General features: G+C 37.8%; 1 protein-coding gene across 1 annotated transcript in view; it reads right to left on the reverse strand.

Moving 5' to 3' along the window:
• Nucleotides 1-2553: 2553 nt before the first annotated feature.
• The window catches only part of ARMC2 (armadillo repeat containing 2), a 36549-nt gene continuing 13937 nt past the window's right edge, over nt 2554-25165 (reverse strand). Inside the window, exons 6-17 of the mRNA XM_053458678.1 lie at nt 24099-24206; nt 22283-22458; nt 20831-20933; nt 18477-18703; nt 17217-17362; nt 16391-16490; nt 7603-7924; nt 7023-7145; nt 5325-5438; nt 4797-4929; nt 4249-4409; nt 2554-3116 (exon numbers count right to left, since the gene is read on the reverse strand). Of these exons, the coding sequence (XP_053314653.1) occupies nt 2962-3116; nt 4249-4409; nt 4797-4929; nt 5325-5438; nt 7023-7145; nt 7603-7924; nt 16391-16490; nt 17217-17362; nt 18477-18703; nt 20831-20933; nt 22283-22458; nt 24099-24206 (1868 nt within the window). The 3' untranslated portion in view covers nt 2554-2961. The remainder of the gene's footprint in view (nt 3117-4248; nt 4410-4796; nt 4930-5324; nt 5439-7022; nt 7146-7602; nt 7925-16390; nt 16491-17216; nt 17363-18476; nt 18704-20830; nt 20934-22282; nt 22459-24098; nt 24207-25165) is intronic.

Raw genomic sequence — 25165 nt, forward strand, 5'->3', positions numbered from 1 at the left:
CATTTGGCTGATTGTCCTTATTTGTTATGGGAGATGAAAGTTACCAAGAGCCAGAAATGATCATCACTGTTGTGGACATTTTAATTGCAATCTACTAGTTTTTACGCAGTCCTTAATCTCACATGTTTTAACAGACATGGATTAAATTACACACAGGCCAGAGTGTATACCAGATCAATAAGTGATACGGAGCCCTCTATAGTACGGTGACCAGTTTCTGGGGCACATAGACCAAATGTATAATACATGGCTGCATTTTACAACTTAAAGTAAAACTCAACCTAGTGGTCTTACACAGTCAGGTGTTTGAGGAACAATATGGCCTGATTTTGGGCCAGCCCTGTCCAATATAAATCAGGCAAACCCCAACCCTTGCCATCAGATTTAGGTTGTCCATCCACAATGTTAAAAAGTCACACCTGAAGAACCCAAAAACAGATTAGTCTGGAAAGGGTTAAACATGCATTTCTAATGTTCTGGGCTCCAGCAATCCATTGCAACAGCTACATTGATCAAATGGGAGAGGTTTGGGACAACAGTCCTTCCAAAATCTCTTAAAGCAGGGTGCAAAATCATACACAAAGTTAAAGAATTTCCTAGAAAAACGCTCAGGGATCTACAGGTCTCTCTAACGCCAACTAAATGAGTGTTCATGCCTCCACTGTCAGACACTAGGCAAATATAAAATCCGTATCACGTGTGGCAAGGTGGAAACTGCTGCATTTTAAGAAGAACATGGCTGCTTGTCTAGAGTTTGCTAAAGCCTGGATGCTGAAGGGTTCGGGTTCGGGTTAAAAGACTAACTTCCTGCGTGACATAGGCTCAATTATGTTTGGTGAAGACCAAATAAATTATTTTTTGCAATGTTCCACACATGTTTTGGGTATTCTTTCCCATATCAGGAGGTAGACGGCTTGATATGAATGGATCATATATGAATTCTACTTGCAATGACCAAGTGCACGAGTCCATACTTAAACTCCACTGCACGGTTGAGGTAGGACCTGTAATAAATAGTTCATGTTAAATCCACAAATGCGCAGTTCTGCACTGAAGAGTGGGCTTAAATTCCTCCCAGACATTAAAGAAAAGTACATTGGACTATCATCTGGCTGTAGCTCCTAGTTTCAAAGCTAAAAAATAAAAAAAATCCCACACAAATCAGCGCACAACCAGTAAATACGATTTAAAAGAATGTGAGTAATAAATACTGGGGATTCCATCACACTATATGCTTAGCCAGCCGCTAGGTCAAAGTACTCCAAGAGATAGGCACTTTTAAATAGTATTTGCTGGGTATGGGTCTATCTCTTGCTTTGTTGTGTGTACATGTTGGTCATATCAGCAGCACCTCGCAATCTTTAAGTGTTTATGCTTTTTAGGGTGTGCTTCCCTTTATTTTTTGGTCACGAGGTATTACCCATACAGTGTGGAAACAAATATTATGTCTAGAATAAAATTTAGTTTGGTTACGTTATTATGTTTGGCACATACCTAAGCTTATGGAGATATTTATCACTCTGTGTGTGATTGATTGCACAGTTAGCCTTGACCCAGGCATTTATGAATAACAATGTAACGCACCTGAAATATGTTTACAAAGCTAACACTGGTTTCAGGGTTGGCCCAAGACTTCGTGCTGCCTACGTCCAAGGATGAAATGCTGCCCCACGCTCACATCCATTAAGTTACATCATGATGAAAAAATTCACTCTCTCACGGTCTTCCCAGCTTCTCTGCCGACTGCTCCTGTGTCTCTGTCTCCTTCCCCGCAGCTCTGCTTCTTCTCTATTGTTCTTCTGACTTTTGTTTGTCTGCTTCTACCCATGTCTTCTTCGTGAGCCTGGACACCCGGATCTTATATTTCGGTACCACCCTTGCTCCCCAAGTATCTCACGTACACACATTTTTACACAGCACACATAAACATACTCACACTCTATACATGCTTAAACCCCACAGACTCATGTTAACATTAACTCCCTCTCACACACACATCCATGCTCAAACACACACACATACACATCCATGTTCAAACACACACATCAATGCTGACACATTCACCCAAAATTCATGCTCACACACTTACAGATACACACCCATGCTCACATTTACACATCCATGCTCATACACATTTACACATCAACGCACACATACATATCCAGGCATGCATACTTCCTCACTCACCTCTTTATCTTAACCACAGCTTTCCCTGGGTTATGTAACCTCGCTACATTCCTGTTGCCGACCCCCTGCAGTACGCCACTGCTCCCAATGCACTACCACAAAAGGGCATAGCTTCCGGGCACACTCTCTTCCTGGTTTGGTGGAACAGGGATGTCACCGTGACTCCATCTTTTTGTGCATGAGAGGCCAGACAGATAGATTCACTGAGAAAGAGAGGTGCAGAAACACTCCTTTCTCCACAAATTTATCCGGAAGCATGTCTTGGGGTCCCATTGACCTACCGGGACCCATGTAAGGCCCGGCTCATTCTACAGCCAACAGCTGTGCTTTAACAGGATTTTTAAAATGAAATTGAATAAACCACTATGCAAGCAAACAATTTTATTGTAATAGTCGAAAAATACATACACATGGAATAGTTATATACTATCTTCATTTTTTAGAAATATACATAGCTTTTAAAATATATTAAATATAAAGATTAAGTAAACTTATAAAACTGTTTTAACAAATCTGACACTCACTCTGAAGAGACATGGTGCAGAATAGGTTGAAACCACATTCATCAATAACTTACTATACAGATAAAAGAGATCACTGCAGTAATGTACCAACTCGCACATGGGCTTGGAGATTCATCAGGTGGTTACGGAAAAAGAGACATGTTGATGCAAAGTGGCCAACGTAGAGCAACGACTAAAGTAACTGATCGGCCACTATGACCACTTTGCACTAAAATTGCTCTTTATACACAATGTGAAGGCAGTGAAATAGCTACACAGGTCCTGGCAAAGGTTCCAAATAAGAATAATGGCTCTGAATCCTACTTAAGAGCTGCATAGCAACTGGTCTAAAGTGCATTTCCCAGCATGTTCTGTGGTATTCCATTAAATCTCCATTGGATATATAATCCATAGCAAATTGTCCATCTGTTAAAGACAAAAGGGGCAAGCACAAATAACCATTAAACAACCCCAAAACATTAAACACACTGCATAGCACACGAATATCAAAAACTGATACAGAAAAATATGGGAAGCTGGGAAGTTGTGAAGGGGTGTGGCTAGCCACATGTAGAGGTAGGGCTAGCAACTATTTTTCATATATTTGCATTGTATCTGTTTTTTTTTCCAGGAATATTCCTATTCCAAGTATTCAACTATAAACCAAATATTTTCAGTTTCTCATGTCTCTTGGTGTCTGCTGGACCACACCAATCCAGGTTGGAAGGACCCTTCCTAAACTATTTTGCACCAGCAGGGGGGAGACAGGAATGTATCGGGGTCACGTGATGTCACAAGCCTGCAGTGAAACCGAGGCTGCTCGCACATTATGCACAAGCAGCCAGAGGGAAAGCCTCAGGGGTGGTGAAAGGTTTGCATTTGTATGTGTGTGAGCATGCATGTGTACTTGCATGTGTGTGAGCATGGATGTATACTTGTATGTGTGAGCATGGATGTGTAATTATGTAAGCGGGGTGAGATAGAGTGTGTGTTAGTGAGTATAAGTAAGTGTGTGTAATTTGTGTAAGTGTGTTTACATATGTTGTATGTTGGAAGTGGGGGCAAAGGGTAAAGTAGGCACAGACCAATTGTGTGGGGGCAATGATGGCACAGACCAGCAGTTGTAGCTACGGCTCTGGTTACCAGCTATAAGCAGATACACAACAGCAGATCACAATTGCATAACTGTTCTTTATTACTGGAAATAAACAGGTAATACATCATGCAGGGTGTTCTAAAAGTAGAATTCTCGTACTGGTGGCATATGTCCACCCCTCAAGGGACCATGTATGTCACCTACCGTGACTGAAAGTATTAGGCTTACCATTTGTGCTTCTATATGTTATAAACTATTACTTAACAGTCTTTTCTTTCACCAAATATTATACTTTATCTTTCATTTTATATTTGTATACTTCAGATTTGTTCATAAGTGACCAATGCTAGATAAAGGATGCAGAAATGAAGAGGTGTATACACATGTGTACAGGTCACCCTAAAAAATAACATAAGATGTAGTGTTGTAATAACAAAAGTTAGTAGGCTTGCCAGTTCTTACCTAGAAACGAAGACAAAAGCTCCAAAAGCATAATGGCCTGCTCCTTGCCAAAGCACAATTCTGCATCTGTTAGATTTTCACTGAAATTCCAAAAGGCTTTGCACACCAAAGAAGCCAGCTGCCAGTCTGAGCCTCCAAAATCCCGCAGACAATCAAGCAGCCTGTCATACACAAGAAAGTTTACAAAGCTATGGGTTGTTTTTAAGGGAGAAGGCTTATCCAAAGATTTATTTTATATCAATGTAAGTATAGGGAGACAACAATGTTTTTTTTTAAATGAAATTATAGTTAAATATATGTTATACTTATAATTTGTTTATAACATGTATGGACAGACTATTGGGAAAATGTAATGGATCCATACATCCAGTGAGAGAGCATGCAGAGACAGCATATAGCGCACTTGTGTTAGTGTTCACCAGACAACAAACATCTGAGAACCTTTAGTTGAGTGCCTGCATTTACAAATCACTGCATTGATCAGACTTTTCAGATTCATGTAGTGTACGTGTCTAAGATATGTCCTTAAATCACAACACTGCTCTTACTTTTTAATCCCTCCTTCTTCTTTAAGCAAGGCTCTTTGATTCCCGTCTGCAGTCAGGTTAATGAGAACGCCACATGCAGAGAAGCAGACATCTTGGTCCTTGGCATCGAGGAGTATAACCACAAATTTGTAGACTTGGTTGCACAAAAGGAGAAAAGCAACACTTAGTACCACTGTACACACTGTATTCACACACTTTCAATTGAAACTGGTATTTCAGAATTAAAGTAAATGTTATTACTGTTACTGTCTTTAAAAAATACTCTCTTAGAAAGTACATTTAGCTGTATTTGTATTTCTTTGTAGATGTGTGTGAAACCAAGTTTACATATTATTGGCAAGTTTAAGATGTAACACTTGCACACTACACATGGCCTGGTGCTGTATAAAAAAAGATAATACATATCAGATAATTTGACATTGCATTTATTTTTGCATAAATCGCCTATTTTGTTTATGAATAAGGTGTCATTTAATTATTTATTTTTGACTATTGTCGGATGCGACGTAAAAAACTATGGGAACTCACCACTCTTCTCCATTATGAAGTCACGTACATCCCGGTGGCGGGACAGATTACCAAAGACTCGTACCACTTCGACGATGGCATCCATATTGTTGCATAGTAGCAATTTTAAAAGCACTGTTTGACAAGGAAACCTGGAATGTCACCATGCATGAAAGCAGCCACCTTGATAGCATCTTAATATGAAGGCTTGTACAATGTCTAAACTTGAGTTCCTCACTTGCAAAACACATTACAAGAATTCTGCACGTATTAACGTTAGAACAAACAATCTATCCACATTTTTACTTTTTTTACATATTTATCTTCTCAATGCCAACTTGAAAAACTAGCAATATCTTTATTTTAATGTGTTTTTTCCATCTAATAAACACATTTGACATAAACAAAAAACTATAATTCTGATACACATAGTCGATCTGACCAATCTTGAGAAATCTACTCATACTCATTTGACTCACACTTGTTTTCTAGATCACACAGCATCATTTCTAGAGATGCACTGTGCATCGGTTACTTTAGCATAACTGGACACTAAGATGGGCTAAACGTTCTTCTTCAGGAGGCTGTAGTTTACTTCTGTGGCCTGCTTCTTCCTAAGACCATACCAGAAGCTGGGTACAACAGGACAGGGGCAAATGCATATGGGAGGGTATGCAGAATATGTTGTAATATGTATGTTTTTCAACATGCATTAAGGATGAACACAGTTTACAGAAGTTGTAACATGTTGAAATGTGTATAGATAGCTTGCATTGCTTCTTTGTATCTACAGAATGAGAAATGTTAGCTAAGATTGGGCATTCTCTCTTATGTGTATGATTGATGCTCGCTCCAAACGCACAACTTTCCTATTCCCTTACTACCATATATTACAGTGGTCTGCTCCCTTTCCAAAGGGCACACCATACAGGGGTAAATTGTAATCACCAGAATAATTCCACTTTAGTGTTTTTCTGCCCTTTGATGGAAGAGGATAAGACCTGGCAGTTTCAGAAAACAGAACAAAAGAAGCTGACATCAGGACATCTATAAAAATAACTATACAGCTGGGCATAAGAAAGCACAAGCCAGAGCGTCGGTTCCTAACTAAATGTCCTAGCATCTAATATCTCAAAAAAATCTCAGATCCCATTTAAATGTTTGTTTTAATATTGTTGATACAAAAACTCTTACACATAATTTAATGATTTAAAGGCGAGCAGGCAGTACAGCAGCAGAATAAAATGATAAATTGCATTTAAAAAAAGGGGGGGGTACTAATGGTGGTTTAGGGATAACTGATGAGGCCTTGTTTAGTACACTGCATCCAGTTGTGTAGATTATAGTTTCATAAAGACATAAATAATTTAGAGAGAATTCAAAGAAAAGTCACTAAAATGGTACGTGACCTTATTAACTGGGGAAAGGCGGATTATAGAAATGTCAAGGTATTAAGTAAAGACCAAGAAAGAAGGCAAAAAGAATTAGAGGGCTAGACAGTGAATTACTGATGGGTATTGTGAGAAAATGTTTCCATTTACAGGAAGGGTAGTATGCACAATATATCGATGTTAAAACTCCTCTAGGAAAGAACTGCAAAAGACCAGCCATAATATAATCTGAAGGTATGTTTTCCAATAATGAAAACTATATACAAATATTACACATCTACATGCATACATATCATATGCAACAAAACAATATAAAAAAAATACTCACACTGTGAAATATCTAGTCTTCTGTCTGTGATAACTGATCTGACATCTTGATAGTAGGATAAATTATTGAATGCCACAACGGTATCGATCACTAGCTCCTCACATTCATCAATTGACTTGTATTCTGATAAAAACATACATTGCAAAAGGTTAGCATTGTTTTTGGTGTAGTGGTTTTCACTGGTTGGCCCTGAGAGAGCTAAAATTTGTGCAGCTTTGGCCTTATGGCCAGAGTTGTCTTAGGAGGCTTGTGCCAACCCAAGCCTGGTCCCATATTAAAATAAGATTAAAACAATTAAGCAAGGATGAAGAAAGGTGTTCTATAATATAAATGTAAAATTACTTTAGTGTCATGCTTTCTCAAGTATACCCTACTTGAGTCCCTGGTGCCTTCAAAGGACACAGCCCAGGATCTCAGTAAAGCCTTCATGTACATCAAATTCAGTACCTCTAAACTTGGGATTGGATCCCAGTGATCTTACAACAAGGTTTTTTTTTTCTATATAAAGAAGAAATGTCAACTGCGGAATGAAGTATAAAAAACACTAGCTTAAGCGGAAAATAATGTTAAGTCGCCTTACCAAGAACTTTCATTAACAGTGAGACGCAGGTCTCATTGGCGGCCAGGTCGGTGCCTACAACAGGATGAATGGATAGGTTGGCCAGAACCCTGACCAGCTTGATTAAGACATCTTCTACATCAGAAGGTCTCTTCAGATTATCAGGATCGTCCTTCCGATGATTAGCTTTAGCCTTTTGTAAACTTATATCATGCTCACAGTAAGAGTGCAGTAAACCTAACAGAGTCTTGATGCTTCTCTTCTGTTTATAAAATTGTTCACATGCTTTTTTGTTTTTTGCTGTCAGGTTCCCAAGAGTGAACAAAATGCGCACAACTAGGTCCTACAAAACAAATATGTATGTGTTAATAGACAAGACAAGAAGCATATTCGAAGCAACTTCTGATTTTGTATGGTTGGTTCACGGCAGACGGACTGTTTACGCAAACAGGTAAAGCTACAACGGTTAAGGGTTAATATGTGTATTTACTGAATGTTGTACTGAAAAGACCATGATCTATACAGATAAGTGTTGCTGCATCATACTGCAGTCACGGCGAGTTGCTTGATAGGTTTTTTGAAATCCAATGTTTAAAATAAAGATGGTGACCCTCCAAAAGAATGTTCTGTATTCTGCAACTATTATTATGCCATGCACTGTATGCACTCACACTAGAGTAACATGACCATCAGCTTACATATGATGAGGTTCTAACACAGATAATTTAGAGATTAAAGACTCAGAGGCACATCACAGTCTTATCACCTTAACCACAACATGAAAATATTTGCAGACATCTTATTACATCCTTTGGTGCAGGATACCAAACTCCCTACAAAAATGTAACTATGAAAACGAGCCTTATATTCCCAACATTCGCTATTAACCACATGAGAAGATGTGCTTGCTATACATTAAACCCACACTATATGATAATGCGACCGTAACCTTTAATCAGTTTTTTATATATATATATATATACACACACGGTATATTCCATAATTTCTATAGCTTCCTCCAAGAGATCACTTTTGTCTCATCATCCTTGTCGCTGTACAGATTAGTTACTGAAGACATTTCTGGTGTTAGGCGAGTTCATGGAGAAGAATAAAATACCCCGAGCATCCTGAATAAGTATAATAAATAGGGATCAGCTATTTATTTTCAGGTTATAGGGGCAGCTAAGTAACTGAAACCAATTAAAGCCAAAATCAAGCTTTGGAGTACAGAAACTCACACTGTGCTCAATAAGCAGAATAAAATATGTATCCTTTATATCTAGTACATAAAGTGCTGAGTAAGCAGGATATCTGCATAAACTCACCAAATTATGCAACTGATGCAAGCCTACATCTGACAATCTCATTAAACCTTCTCCTATCTGGAGTGATTAAATGTCCAGACCGGAAAAAAAACAGCACTTATGTTCACAGGTCAGCAATTTAAAAGTTACTAGTTACACAGGTTATAGTCATTAGTCCACTGAAATTTCTATAAATAGCTCTTAATCATTTTATTCTCAGCCGCTAGATTCATTTTTATTTGCACTGCACAGACCAATGGAAATTTCCAGCCCTGCTGGTTCTAATATAGGTATATCTTGTGCAACTCCTACCAATGTAATAACCTTACAAAATATGCATTCTTCAGAAAGAATTTTCCGAGTAAAATGAAAAACTTTCAGGAAAAAACTTTATTTTATTACCATAGAAAACAATTTAAAAAAAACACTACAATAGTAGCCTTTCAAACACGCTAGAATGGCTGAGGCTTGCAGTTGACTCAAGTCAAACACGCATTGGTTTCACTAAAACTACTAACCTACATACTCTTTCAATTTGACGGACACATTACTCTTTTTACTCTTACTTTGCTCCAATCTGAAAGAAATCTAGGAAGGTGGAATATTTTATAAACTCCATACCTTAAGAATTGTTGAATTAAAAAGAAAATTCAGTTGCGTATTCCCTAGGCATGACTGTGTGTCAGCTGCCATCCATTGCCCTTGGTGATTTTTTAGAACTGTTTTTGGATGGCTTCAATGGGCAAAAGACAAAGACACAAGGCCATCAGTTAATAACAGTTGATAGCAATCAATGGTTTGTATTAGAAAATTTGCACTGTTTGAGAGTCAAGGGCTAAACAATGACATTGGCTGTCCACCCCTATAGTGCACAAAGTGTGCAATTTAAACTGCTGGAGCTAGTTAAGTAGTAATTCACTTATCCATCCATTATTATAATTTTGTATTTATATATCACCAACAGATGTTGGATTTCATTTTTAACAGGTTGGAATAGGGTACTATGCCAAACTCTTTTGTTTACATACGCACAGGGGCTTAGGACAAACTTGGGTTCCCTCCACACTGTATTAGAAGCCCTTATTCTCACCCCAGCATACAGACTTGACAAAAAAAAAGGGGAACAGCCATTGTGTCTCTCCTTTGTAAATAGGGGTCGTGGGATCACCTCATTTTTTTATTTGTTAAGCCAGAATTTGTTTTTATTAAGCCAGAACAGTTCTACTGTGAGTAGTCTCACATAAAGCTACAGTTTATGTTTTTAACAAGCTCTTTCAGACGGTTACAGTTACATAACTTATGAGTTACATATAAAGTCCAAATTATATGTAGCCCAGACTTAATTTAGTGAAACGAATGACTGTGCTACAATGAAAGCTACATCCTCCTAGCAACAGCATTGGCCTATAAGCAGCCAGGAAATGAACCGTGCAACCACAAGAATGTTCTCAGCTCCTCACAAAGAACACTGTTTGTTCCAGAAGAGTCCCACAAGCTTATTATACAACAGACTTAAAATGAAATGAAACTCAGATATAATGTACAAGTTACTTATTGACTATAATAATACATACAAGAACAATATTTATAAAAAAGCAAAGTGGTCTTACTACCATACCAACTATGTAATGGCAAAAAGGACCACTATTAAATCTTTCCACCAGAACGACCGCTCTTCACAACTAACCACATAAACTGTTAGTATATGATGGGAGTTGACCCCCAACCACACATTAGCATTTACTATATGCTGGAATAGTACACAAGCATTGATGTGGACAAGGAACGGTAGCTGTGTGACGAGGATGCCACAAAGACAACCCATGTTGTCCAAGCTGACCTGATTCCCATAGTCTACGAGAAGACGGCCGTGCACGGAACAGAGATAGAACTTGATACAAAAGTAAAGAAAGCAAACACATCCAAAAATAGGGTCAGATAGCATTTCTCACTTTCCCGTTTTTGCTTATGTTGGCCAACACCTCCAGCTACTTTGTTTTCATTTAATAGTTCCTTATGTGTACATTTCTGATTTGGGGATTGTGTGTTAACCAATGAGTGTCTGTTAATTTAAATACAAAACTCATAGATGGTCTTGTCTCTGCAGAGGTTTCAGATGGACTCATTGGTTTCACCTATGGCAACAGATACAGTTACCTGTCAGTGAGGTCATAACAGCCCACAGAATAATAACTCCTCAGTGACATGTTAAATCATAAGCTTCCATACAGGTTGTGGTTGATTCATTCATACATATGAAAAAAATGGGTTTAGTATTTTAACATTTACACTGCTGTAATCATGCAGCTATGTGATAGCTTCATTTAGGCAAGAAATACATACCTCTAGTTCTTGACATACTATGCACCCCATACACAAGGTTAAAGCCTGTAAATAAACCAATTTGTGTAACCTAAACAATAATGCAAGTATCACACCCTCCTTAGGAGATGGTGTGTAAGAAAGAATATTAACATTTATGTGATATAATGTCCTTTATCCCAATCATATCACAAGACACAGCTATTGGAACGTAAGCTTATGTTAAGTAAACATCTTACCAATGACACAAGATGAACTTTAAAATTTAGCTTTTGTATATACTTACAATGAAAATGACAACTAAAAATGCTACATCAATTAGTCATAGATACAAATGAATATAAACTCTGACTTCTTTTACTAACAGAAATATGAAAATGTATCTGCATGGTTGACATAACTTTTTATGATCTACTAAGTCATTTATCACTCCAATTTCTGTGAATAAAATGCAACAGTTTCCAAGTGATAGGATAGAAATGGCCATGGAATATGTATTTACAAATACTTAGTCTAAGTCTTTAAACGGCAAAATCCCCAGACCTTCCAGGGTGTGTTAAATACTTATAAAGATTACCATCAAAATGAAACCAGGAGCAAATTAAGGTTTAAGTTACTTGTTTACTGAACTTGGATTGTGATCAGCATGACCTGAGTTATCTATAGATCAAAGATAAACTAAGCATAAGACCCAATAGAGGCAAGGAGAGACTCCTAGCGGTTGGTTGGAGTAATGTCCAAATGCAAACACCACATTGTTAACCCTGTCTCGCAATTTCTTAACATCTGAGTGCAACTCTGTGTATGAACAATCAGAGATTAAAGAGCTTGGGCCCCCGGAGCACTTATACAAAAACAAACCTTTCTTTTTCTAGTGGCCATTCTTGCGACTATTTACCACACCACATATAAAACATAATGTAAAAGAAAGCAAGAAAATCTATTGCAGATTCCTCTGCATTCCTCCATGATGTCACAGTAAGTTTATATTAAGCATTCACATCATGTTACGACCCTCCTAATCGACAACCTGGCCACTGGACATGTACAAACATTGTTTCACTGTAAAATAGGCACTGCGCATGTGCTGCCAATGAAATGATCCCGGTCCAGACTCACCCATTCATATCAATGGCAAAAAAATTAAGTAGGGCACCACATAATATTACCACACAGCACAGGGGTGGCCAAATGATACACTTACAGTGTTTGCCCCATTACCAATTTCTTCTATTTTTGCTTATTTAGACAACACATAATGCAGCTTGTCAGTTAATTGATTGACGGTAAACAGTTAATCAAAACCTATATCACTCATGTGAAGAAGTAATTGCCCCTCTAAACCTTATAACTGGTTGTGCTACCCTTGGCAGCAACAACTGCAATCAAATGTTTGTGATGACTGGTAATGAGTCTTTCAATTTGCTGTGGAGGAATTTTGGTGGACTCTTCATGGTAGAATTGTTTTAATTCAGCCACATTGGAGGGTTTTCAAGCGTAAACTGCCTTTTTAAAGGTCAAGCTACAGCATTTCAATTGGATTCAAGTCAGGACTTTAACTAGGCCTCTCTCACTGTGTTTCTTTTGTCCTGCTGCATAACCCAACTGCGTTTGAGCTTTAGGTCATAAACTGATGGCTGGACATTCTACTTCTGAACTTTCTGGTGGAGAGCAGAATTCATGGTTTCAACAATTATGGCAAGTCACCCAGGTCCTGAAGCAGCAAAGCAGCCCCAGTCCATCACACTACCGCCACTGTGTTTGACTGTTGGAATGATGATCTTATTGTGGAATGCTGTGTTTACGCCAGATGTAACGGGACCCATATCTTCCAAAACGTTTAGCTTTTGACACATCAGTCCGCAAAATGTTATTTTTTGCCATGCAACTCTCCCATGGATTCCATTTTTGCATAGTCTTTCTTATTGTGGAATTGTGAACACTGACCTTAATTCAGTTCAGTCAATTGAGGCCTGCAGTTCTTTACATGTTATTCTGGTTTCTTTTGTGACCTCCTGGATGGATCATCAATGCTTTTTTGGAGGAATTTTGGTAGGCCTGCCACTCCTGGGAAGGTTCATCCCTGTTCCAAATGTTCTCCATTTGTAGATAATGGCTCTCACAGTGGTTCACTAGAGTCCCACAGCCTTAGAAATGGCTTTGTAACCGCTTTCCAGACTGACAGACCTTTAACCCCTTAAGGACAATAGGGGTTCTTACTCGTAGTATATTGTGGGACAATGGCTCTTTTAACGTTTTTCAGTGTTGCTGTTTAGCTGTGATTTTCTTCTTTCTCATTTCGTGCTCCCACACATATTATATATTGTTTTTTTCAGGACAAACAGGGCTTTCTTTAGATACCATTATTTTCATCATATCATCTAATTTACTATTTAAAAAAGGATAAAATATGGTGATTTTTTGTTAAAAAATTATGTTTTCTCACTTTTTGAACAAACAACTTTTACTCATCTGCAAAAACTAATGAAAAAAACTGCTAAATAGATTCTACTATTTGTCCTGAGTTTAGCAATACCCAATGTTTTTATGTTTTTTTGCTGTTTTCTACACATTATGGGGCAATAAGTACAGGTAGCGTTTTGCTATTTCAAAACCATTTTTTCCCCAAAGCTGGTCATTCTGCCCCATGTGCCATTTCTGGTATCTTTGAAGCCAGCCAATGAAATTTACCCCATCAAACCATATATTTTTAAAAACTAGACACCCCAAGGCATTTCAAATGCTGGTATTTTAACCCTTTCCATGCACTAATTCTACCACTAGCCTTTGTCAAACTTTAGGGTAGTAAAAAATTTTTGTATTTACACGTTGTACTTCAGGTATAAATTTACCGCTCCTGGTATATGTCCGTGTCAAACACCCCAATGTGTGTTCAGTAACATCTCCTGAGTGCAGTGATACCCCACATGCATGGGTTTGTTGCGTTATTTGGGAGTAAAAGGCCACCTTTGTGAGGTGTGTATTTTTTTTTTGCCATTTTGACATCTGGTCACTCTGTGCCCACGTCCCATACTTTGGACATCTTTGAAGCCGGCCAATTCAATTTACCCCATCAAATCATAAATTTTTTAATACTAGACACCCTATGGGCATTTATAATGCCAATATTTTAACTCTTTCCGTGTGGGAATTTTTTGGGACGATATAGCGCTAATGGTGCGTAATGATTTCAGTCACTGGTCTGTCGTTTAACCCACCGATCGCCGTGATTCACTGTGAATCATGGGGATCGGGAGGTTGTGAAGCCCCCTCTGGAGCATTGCAGCCTTGCTTCAATGAAGAGGCAGCCTGGAATGACCCTCACCCGATTTGCATTGGGCTCGGGGGCGTGTTTAACAGATCGGTGATTTACATCGCCGGTCTGTTGTTTAAACCTCCGATCTCGGTGATCACCGGCAAATATCGCGACCACGTACATGTACGGGCATTGTCACTAACGCATTGCATCGTCACCCCGTACATGTTCGTGGATTGTCGTTAAGGGGTTAAGCCTACTTCTCTTTACAAGACATGTTCTATTGATGTTTAGATTCAACAGGGCTGGCAGTAATCATGCCTGAGTGTCTAGTGAAATTGAATCCATTATCAATCATATTTGTTTGTTAATTTGTTGATTTAGTAATTAAGGGGCAATTCGTTTTTTCACATGGGGCCAGGTAGGGTTGCATAGTATTTATGAAATCATCATTTAAAAACTGAATTATATTTAATCATTTTTTTATATTTTTTTAATATTAAAATTTGTTTGATGATCTTAAACATTTAAGTATGACAAATATGCAAAAAATAGAAGAAATTGGGAAGGGGGCCCAAGAAGAAATCAGGAAGGGGTGCAAAGAAGCTAATCATCACCATTATTTCACAAAACGTTTAAAGAAGGGCAACAAGGCTTACTGTAGGTCAGTCAGGAAATTAGAGTTGTTAAAACCTCAAGATCAAGGTACTTATACGTCATACTGCAAAGCAAACGTCTTTAACTAGCCCTGAAAAGCAAACCTCAAAGCAATGTTTAAAATGACAAAGTAGCTAACTTTTTGACACAAATTATTATTTATTGTTTTATATAGCGTCATCATATTCCACATATTCCAGTTTTCTTGTTTTTCTTACTTGTTCATCATAATGTTTATTAATTATTATTATAACACATACTTATTTTTTCCTCATTTTCGCTAGCCAGCCTTACTAATTAAATAGTTAATGCATTTAAGATGGTAGGGGCAGTATAATGTGTTTATTTTAAAATGCCATTGTATATCATTGGACACACATAGGGTTAATAATGTTTTACCAGCAAAGCCTGCTGACTGCCAACAAGCTCTGTATTTCTAGGAAATGTCTGTCTCTCTCCTCCTGGAGGGAGCTTTTAGGCTGTTGTAAAAACACTATTTTCCCCATGTGACAGTTTCCAAACTCTCTATCAAAATTGGCAGGCCTCTTGTTTTAATGTCTTTAATAAGGCATTTTCATGCTCGTTTCTAAAGTATGAAGTTAATAATTACTGAGTTAAAATAACTACATTAATTACTAACATAAACATTCCTATGAAAAATCCAACAGTGGTTTTCATGTGTTACATAAATGAATTCTATCTATAGGAGCAAATTTCAGAGTCTAAAGCTTCTAATGGCATCCAAAATTTTGTATAAACAACATGTCTCTTTATGCTTTTTTTGTTAGCGTGTTATGTGTCTCTTTCTTTTAGCATGTTAAAAATGTATCACATCACTATCCATCGATCTATCTATCTATCTCCCTCTCTTTGGATATTAATCAAAGCATTACCCCCCATACCTGGGAACTCTCTGGGTTTGAGCCGGAGACTGCCGGGTGAGCGCTGCTCCTCCGGTTCTCCAGGTCAAGACCCGAATCCGCGAGTCAAGACCCGAATCCGCCGGGTTGTGGGAGTGGGAATGCTGCCGACGTCAGTGGGAACGCCCACCAACGTCAGCAAGACTGCCCGCCGATGTCACCGGGACCGCACACCAACGTCAGTGTGCAGTCCTGGCCTCGTCCCGCAAGGGAAGGCTCCGGGTAGCTGGAGCCCAGAAGTTCCCAGGTATGATTACCCCCATCGTGTATGCCCATTGCCGAAGTCCCGTTGCGCCATTCAATGAGTTATGGTTAAAAAACATCTAGAATAAAATAGGAAATAAATTCACCTGCTTTTTTGGATGTTTGTTCAGTACAGATAAGAACGAAGGGTAACAGCTGGAGCATTCTGCGAGCGCCATGCAACATTCATTGTAAGAAGAAAGCTTACTAGAATGACAAAAAAAAACCCAATCAATATAAAAGTGCATCATTTGTTCAAATTCACTGATGTGACTTTAAAGGGAATATATGTATTCAGAACTAGACAAATTTTACAAGCCCAGAAGCCATTTACGCCTCAGCCTGGCTACTATGTTCTACATTGACTCGTCCAGGTCTGTTACTATTATAACGTAAGTATCCAGCATCAATCATTTTCACAGTACTTGTATTATACAGTGCATGGTGTACGACAAACCTACAAACAGTGATACAAGTTACAGGTAAAAAGGAGTCTGTTTGCCAGTTTATTATATATGACATCATTATTAAGATTTCATCATAATCATTCACCTTTGTTGCATTAAAAACCAGTTGTGATGCTTGTATGACATCTCTTCAAATAGATATTAATACAATTGTTAGAACTGTTTTAATTGTTGCTCACTTTATTAAGTATTTAATATCCTTAGCAATATGGCTAAGAGTGTTCAGCACTACTCAATGGGTAAATAACAATATCAAGTAGGCAGTCTTTTTGCATCCTGGCAAGTAGGGAGTCTTTCTGCATATACAAAGCACAACACATATGCTGTATATATATATATTAATGCACACACACATATATATATGTATGTATGTGTGCTATATCTGCCACTTACCAAACGTATATATTTGAAAAATATACTGTTTTACAAATAAAATCATACAAAAAAAACAATGCATAATACAAACCTTAGTAGTCGTGAAACATTGGTGCAAATGTCCTTATCACTTATGTAATGGTCTAGCAGCACACAGAAATTTGGAAGTGCATTGCTTGCGAGGTACTTGGGCCGCGACTCTGACAGATCCGCCAGGTTCCTTAAGGTTGCAGTGAGCTGAATAAAGATGTATTTTAAACATAAGTTACTAAAAGTTACTTAATAAGCAGTAAAATTACAGTAATAAGTCTCAGCAGATGAGCTAAATTTGTAATATGAGTCATATGGGTCAACAGAGTACAACATTTGTGCCAATTGGCCAACCCCAATCTAACCCTAATAGAATGCAAGGCCCGCCATTTTACAAACTGACCTTTTAATAGAACTCTATTTGGAGTAACTGAGTACCTTGACCTTCCAAAATGTCATAAAGAAAACACGCTAATCACATTGTGTCTAACATCTGCTCACCCAGTTAAATAGGTTCTGCTAAAATTTAGAGTATGCCACGTATATGTTAATAAGCTGCTCAGAAAATATACAGGGCAGAATCATTAAAAGAAAAACAGGCTTATAATAGTCAGAATTAAAGGACACTACTATACCCATTCCTATGACTGCGGCAAACAAAACAAACCTTTAAATAACGTAAGTACGGTTTTGCATTACTAAGACAAAAAAGTGATATTGAAGAGCTCATTCACATTGCTAGAATATATATTCCAAGGCTCGAAGGATGGCTGCATACTGTTATCATTACAAAGAGCTGTGAAGCCTTTTATATTTCATCAGACAGCTTGTAAGTGGCTGTCAGAGAGTACTGGTAGGTAATAGATGAAGGCTTGCACTGAAATAGAAACTCTAAAGCTATGCATATACAGTACGTAAGTACTAAATAACGACGTCTTCTATGAAATCTGCCAAAGTTCTGTTCTACAATTTGGTGATCTGCAAGCGTGAAAGTGCTCAATGCTTGTGCCAAGAACATAAAGCGAGAAAAAGGTGTGCTATAAAGATCTTACACATGGAAAACTTTAATTATCTAGGTCTATTCGGTTCATCTATTAAGAAATAACAGAACAAAGTACATTCCTAAAGCTGCTTTCCCAGCCTAATTCCTATTCTGTTTTTCCCTTAGTAAAGTGGGTCATTATAACACTACTATCACACTATTACTATTTAGATATCAAAACATTCATCAACTGCTGGCTCCCAGAGGTAATTAAGCGAGTCACCCAAGGGGAAATGGAAAATGCTTATGTTGGCACAGGCAATTTAAAAATGAACTGACCTGTACAAGCAGATGGCTTATGTCAAAAGAAGAACTGGTTTCTGGGTGTTTGTTAAAATGGATAATTTGTTTCATTAGTTCTACTAATATTTCAACAGCTTGTTTTTGGAGTAAATCCCTCAGAAGCACTGGGTTCCCAGACAGGAATTTGATAGCTCCCAAGCAATACAGGAAAGCTTCGCCATTGGCCTGGATGTCTTCATTTTTCAGGACCGACAACAAATGATCTACAGGAAATATGCAGGTTAGGCAGAAAATCAAGTATACTGCGGCACCAAATAAACCTGGAACGGAAAAATATTAATGGAATTCTGCGGTGAAGGAAGAAATGGAAAGCATGGGACTTTGTCCATTATATAGTTGTGTTTTACACTAATACACATATTGCAACACACAAATTAATCTGCAGTGAAACTTGGTGGAATCTTTGCGTTAAGCATGAAATACAACACAGTAATTTAACTAAACTCCAGGCGAATGATTAGGTTGATGATGGGGGACCAATGAAAGGTCTTCTGAAAGTACACTGACTACAAAATGGTCCATCTTTAGGGCTGGATCAACAACAATGCTGTGTATGTATATATATATATATATATATATATATATATATATATATATATATATATATATATATATATACACACACCGTATATACACACAGCACCATGGTGTCAAGGCAGCTGGAACATCAGACATCTAGAATACCTAGTTGATGTTAATATTACGTATGTGAATATGAATGATCTTCTCTGTAAACTGTAGCTGAGATACAAAGGTGCTGCAATGAAGATATTGTATGTCAAAGCTTAAAGAACATGCTTTTGATTGAAATTGTGAATGGCACTAGCTCTAAACATCATCCAAAAAAAACACTGCTACAAAGCCACAATTATTATCAGCCTCTAAAAGGCCCGATGATGAAGGGGAAGTTGTACTGTATTCATGATTCTAACTCTTAAAATGGTGTTTACTTGTCCTCTGATATAACCTTTCTCTGATGCAACTGCCTTCTGGCAGGCTGACTTTAAGATTTGATTTAACGTGAGCAAATATTTTGTTACCAAGCTGCAGTGATATAGTAGTTTTTGAAGCTAGGCAATCAGAATGAGAGTCGACTGTTCAAATTGGAAGCGATAATATTGTGCAAATAAAACTGGTTTAAAATGATGGCTTCATCACCACATTGGCCTCAACTAATTTAGAATACCGATGGCTCATTCATGGATCAAGCCAGATAGATTGTGAACAAGTTTTCATTCATATACAAATTAATTACAGAATTAAATTTTTTTGTGATGGATTTCTCTGTCAGGAATTGGGTCCATACAGACGACTGTAATGACCCAGAGCGCCCAAAGATGGTGTTCAGGAGTTACTGCGCAGTAGCGGAGTTGGACAGGTCCTGGTGCAGGATGACTGCACTCACCCAGGATGATGAGCACCTAGGGTTGTGCAGCCACATACCAGCACCCTGACATAGCAGCGGATGTTGTCCAGAACAAAACAAAGTGATATCCTGCAGGCACCCTGAAGCAGGCATTAGACATAGCACTAGAATCATGTGCAGGATGCTGCAGGCTGGGAGTATGGAAGCTAAGCAGAGTAACAGGAGAAGCATAGCAAGCAAAGGGGGCCAGAACAAGGAGCAGAACAGATAAGGCATACATAAATACAGGACTAGCCTAGGACTATGTGATAATAATTGGAGATTCTGTCACATCATAGTATGCTTAGCCAAACACTACGCCAAAGTACTCCAATATACGGTGGGTCCCAACCCCAAACGCTGCCTACAGAGGTACTAAACAAACTAAATATGCAATCTAAACACATATCAGAGAGACATACCTGTAGTCTGGAGACTGAGACAAACATAACGGGTTGGGCACACCTTATAAAGGAAACAGAGCTGAAGCAAAGAGCAGAACTAGAATCCAGGAATCAGAGGTTCAGGACAGAACATACAGAAATCCAGAAATGGACCACAGCAAGACAGGGAAACAATCTCTAATGCTCTTGTTGACTAAAAGTGTAATTATTTTTCAACAGATTTCACAGAAACTCTTAAGGTACAAATCTTTAGCGATGATGTATTTCTCCAGAGGCGGGTGGTAGGTCTGGATAGGGATGTTACATTAATTTTAAAGTACACAGAAAGAAAAAGAGAAAGAAACAAAGAAAGACTACAGCAAGCAAGCTCTGTTTCGAACAATGGAAACCATGGAGAAGGTCCTAAGAAAGGAGTTGTCCCCTGATGCACGCAATACCATAATGCAGAATTCAGACTCAATATTTTTACGTTACAAAACATAAACAATATGCTGTCTTAAAGTATGAATAAGTGATCTCACCTATGATGGTATCGTTTTGGAAGAGACAGTCATTATTTTCAGTCCTGCTTATCTTAAATGTGAGCTTGCAGATGTTGAGGAGGTTTTTTCCACTCACTTTTAACTAGATATGGAATAAACACCATAGGTTATCTTGTTTGTTTATATATATATATATTTTAATTTGTGGTTTTAATATATATATATATATATATATATATATATTAAAACCACAAATTAAAAATACTTTGCTTGTATATAATGTTGCAGAAGTTGATAAATACAGTATATATATACACTACCGTTCAAACATTTGGGGTCACTTAGCTGTTTTTATGGAAAACAAGGAAACTTCTCTTTTTGAAAAGTATTTTCTAATAATCAATCATCTTTTTAAACTTAAACTTGGATTAGCCGCCAAATAAATCTCTACATGACCCCAAACTTTTGAACAGTCGTGTAAATACCCCCCCCCTTCCACATCTTCCCTCTAACTACACCATCAACCTATTTTTGATGGGTCCATATAAGTTTCTTGTGCACACACACAATTCAGAGCCCCAGTGAGATTTACATCTACAATCCATTTCACAAACACTCTAAACCAGCACTCTAGTTCCTCACAACTCCATTGCTAACAGATAAGGCTCTTCCAGCTTCTCATTTTTGTTTTCACCTATCAGCCCCCTCTGGGTGTCCCAACAATACCCCGAACATCATTAAGTATAATTGGTGGAAATTTACTCAAACCAAAACACAATGTGCATCTTTATAACCTGGCATTACAGGTTTTACCTATAAAACTCCAGAAATCAATGAGAAAAAATGTCTTCCATTTCCTATTTACATAAATGCACTGGCTAAGCCTGGTTGTCCCTTCCTCTAGTGTACTGGAATGGGCTGCTCTTTCCTGCGTGTCAGTGTATCGCCAAAACTTGTTTACACTTACTTTATCCCATATGGAAGAACAAAAAAGGAGAACAGGCAGAGGAAACCAAACCCAAAATGTCTCAGCTGAGCATATTAAAGAAAACTCAAAATCCGAAAAAAATATTAATAGATGCCATATGTTTAAAACACACCCATCCCACTGGTATATTTGTTCCTGGAAGTAATCACCTCCTAAATACGTTTCATTAATCACCACCCATTAGACTTAACCCTGTTGTGCGAGGGTCAAAGTCTTCCCTTTAACTCTTAATTTTATAATTAACCTGGCTCATGGAAATTTAACATAATTAAAAAAAAAAAAATTGATTGTATACATATATCTTATGTGTTTATACTTATATTGATATTTTATCACAACAAATTGAAGTGCTGATTGGTTTGCGGTAGCACAGTGAGTGCTTCCATTTTTTGTATTTTGAGATTTATTAGCAGTTGTCACCTGCGAGATATAATTATATGGACTGTGATTCCCACTACACCCATTCATACACACTGTGTACGTTTATACATACAGGAACTTACCGCCAGAATTAATTTTGCTAGGCTGAGGCCAAGTTTATCTGAGCCGATCTCTACCAGCTTGTATAATGCCTTCAAAATCTGTCCTCTTCTTTTGCATCGTTTACCTAACATATTTTCACCTTCTAAGACCTTGTGAAGTTTGGCACAAATGTGGCAAAGGTCGTCAACGTTTCGCTCTGAAAGAGGAACAGAGGGACATGTTTCTGCGCTTCTTACAGTCTGCAAAACTTTGGGTTTTAAAACATTCAAATTACAAATATGAGCTTATAAATAACACTATGGCCAAATTTAGGGTAAAAAAAATAAACATTTCTATATTTTTGGCACAAGAACATTTTTGATGACATTACACTTGTTTATGGAGTAAAGTTCATGTTGAAATCCTTTGCTATCCCATCAGCATATTTTAGGGCTAAAAGCTTTATGCATCACTTTCTATCACACGACCATGATTTAACTTACAGTAAGGCGTTCGGCTACTCTGTAGTTTGCTTTGCTTATCCCTGCAAAAAACTGTCAATGACTACCGCTTTAAGCTTTTGGTTTTTTTTGACTCCTCTTTTTTCTAGATATAAAATAATCGACTCTCAAAAGACAGAAAGCGAGCAAAAGTTCCCTGGAGATTCTCATAACTAATATGGAAATCCTCCTATAAACAGAAGCATCCTGAATTTTGTTTGTTATATTTACAGGTTTAAGTTCTATTTCTAGTTAACCCCTTCATGACCAAGTCCGTACATGTACGGGCTCCCAAAGCATTGTATTTAATGGGTTTAAGGACAACCCATTGTCCTTAAGGGGTTAATAAACGTCCAAAATAAACTATTGAGTATAGAATAATCTCTCTTGAAGACAGCATTGAACATTTATGTTATGCTGGCAGTTAGCAAAGGATTTCAGGAAGTAACGACAGATAAGAAATACTTAGGTCTATTTATATATACAGTCTCCTCTTATTTTCTAAGTAGCTACCTTTTCTATTCAGAAGCTACACAATGAATCCACTACTGCTATGTGAATCATTTGTCCAGGTTTCACATATAATCATCACATTTTGCAATGTAGCCTCAGCTATATCTTTGACGTACACCCGAGTTTGTGCTATGCTGAATCCTGCACGTTCCTTCTCCGTGTACCATGGCCTCCTGATACTTATCTGTCAGCTAATGTTCAATATACTTTTACCTCAGAATGTAGTTGCAAGTCTCGTACTCTGTAAATCAGTAATTCATCCAGAACACTCCTACGTCTGTCTGTTCAATATAAAGCAACTACACATCTCTGTGCGCATGAAAAGCTGGCACATAGTAGGTTTTTTTTTTGTATAAATCTCTGCTTATTCCAGATCTTTAAACGCAACCCTGTATTTTTATGGCATGAAGTTCACAGAAGACCAGTGGCAATAGCAAAGAGAAGGGAACATTAGAAGAACATTAACAGCAGAGTTAATGAGACAGAAAATAAAATATGAACATTTAGTAAGGCTGGTAATAATTGCGTAAAGCTGGACTGTATTCAGCAAGAGGTCTTTTCATGGTTAAGCTCAATTTTTACAGATAACAAGAGAGTGGGGTGGCAGATGACGTTTAAGTTTTATGATGGGAGTGGACTTGTGAAGAGAGGGTTGAGTAGAAAGGCTTCTAAGAAGTTTCTCATCCAATATTTACCAAAATAAAGTGGTCTCACAAACAGATTTTCTCTGCCCTACCACTACCTAAAGCTAGTCCAAAGTGTCCACATCAAACTGATGACTGATTATTATTTATTGTTTGATATAGCGCCATTATATTCCGCAGCGCTGATGAACATTTCCTACCTTGCTGTGCTAGCTCCAGATCCTGCAGAAGTGGAGAAACCTTTTCTCTCCAATAGAGTATTTCATCTTCAGTCTCCACATCATACAATGTAGCTTCTGCTTCAGCTACTACAAAACAAACATATAACATACAAATCACAATAAATGTATACAAATTTACACTGCTGCGCCCTTTTTTAAGTAGGATACGGCAGAATCATTGTATTCCCCATCGGATGGGGTTCACAGGGACAGATACCCTTTTTAGTTCATGTATACTGCATCTTGGGTATAAAGTATAAAGGTAAATCTAATTTGAAATAAAAATAATAGCTAATTGATTTTTCTAATAATACGTATTGTAATAAGTGTTGCTTTAGGTCTGGTTGTCTACGTGAAAACAACTAAAGAAAAACACATTTTTTTGCTATCAACACTCCCTCAACGCCCCCTCACCATGATAAATTTACTAAACGGCAGATTACAGACGTAGACGCCGCTGATAAGATGCCAGGCATTATTCACTCCAGTGTAGTGGGATGCACAGATGAAATATGTGTCAGTTAGGGGAGATTTATTATGGGTGAAAAATTGCAGATACTCCACTTCAATTAAAACAATGATTATTCTATTCTATACTTTTTGTCTTTGGCTTGAAAAGTAGCACATTGCATTCTTATAGCAGAGACTAGAAAGATAAACAATGTCACTTAAAATTAAGAAAAAAAAAGTATTATATCGCATTATACTACAATGAAAACCAAGACAATTACACTGATGCAGATGGGAGGTTTAACACAATGGGTAATGGCTTGCTTGGTGCACTGTGGCTGGTCTTTATGTAAAATATACTTAAGATCTATCAACTCTGCCTTCTTGAGCTTGATTATATGTTAGCCTGTTTGGCAGCCTAGTATGTAACAGTGCTGGGCAAGTACCAGAAGGGTTTGATCCTAAATACTGAACGGAAAAATGTATTGGGGGTGCTCTCAGAAGCAGAAAGCTTGGTGGTGCTGCCTGGCAGGAGACAACAGCCAGGACAACAAACAAGTGGTGTTTTTAAACTAAACAATGCAAAACATGAATGC

Source organism: Spea bombifrons, chromosome 3, assembly GCF_027358695.1.
Source record: "Spea bombifrons isolate aSpeBom1 chromosome 3, aSpeBom1.2.pri, whole genome shotgun sequence".
NCBI lineage: Eukaryota > Metazoa > Chordata > Amphibia > Anura > Pelobatidae > Spea > Spea bombifrons.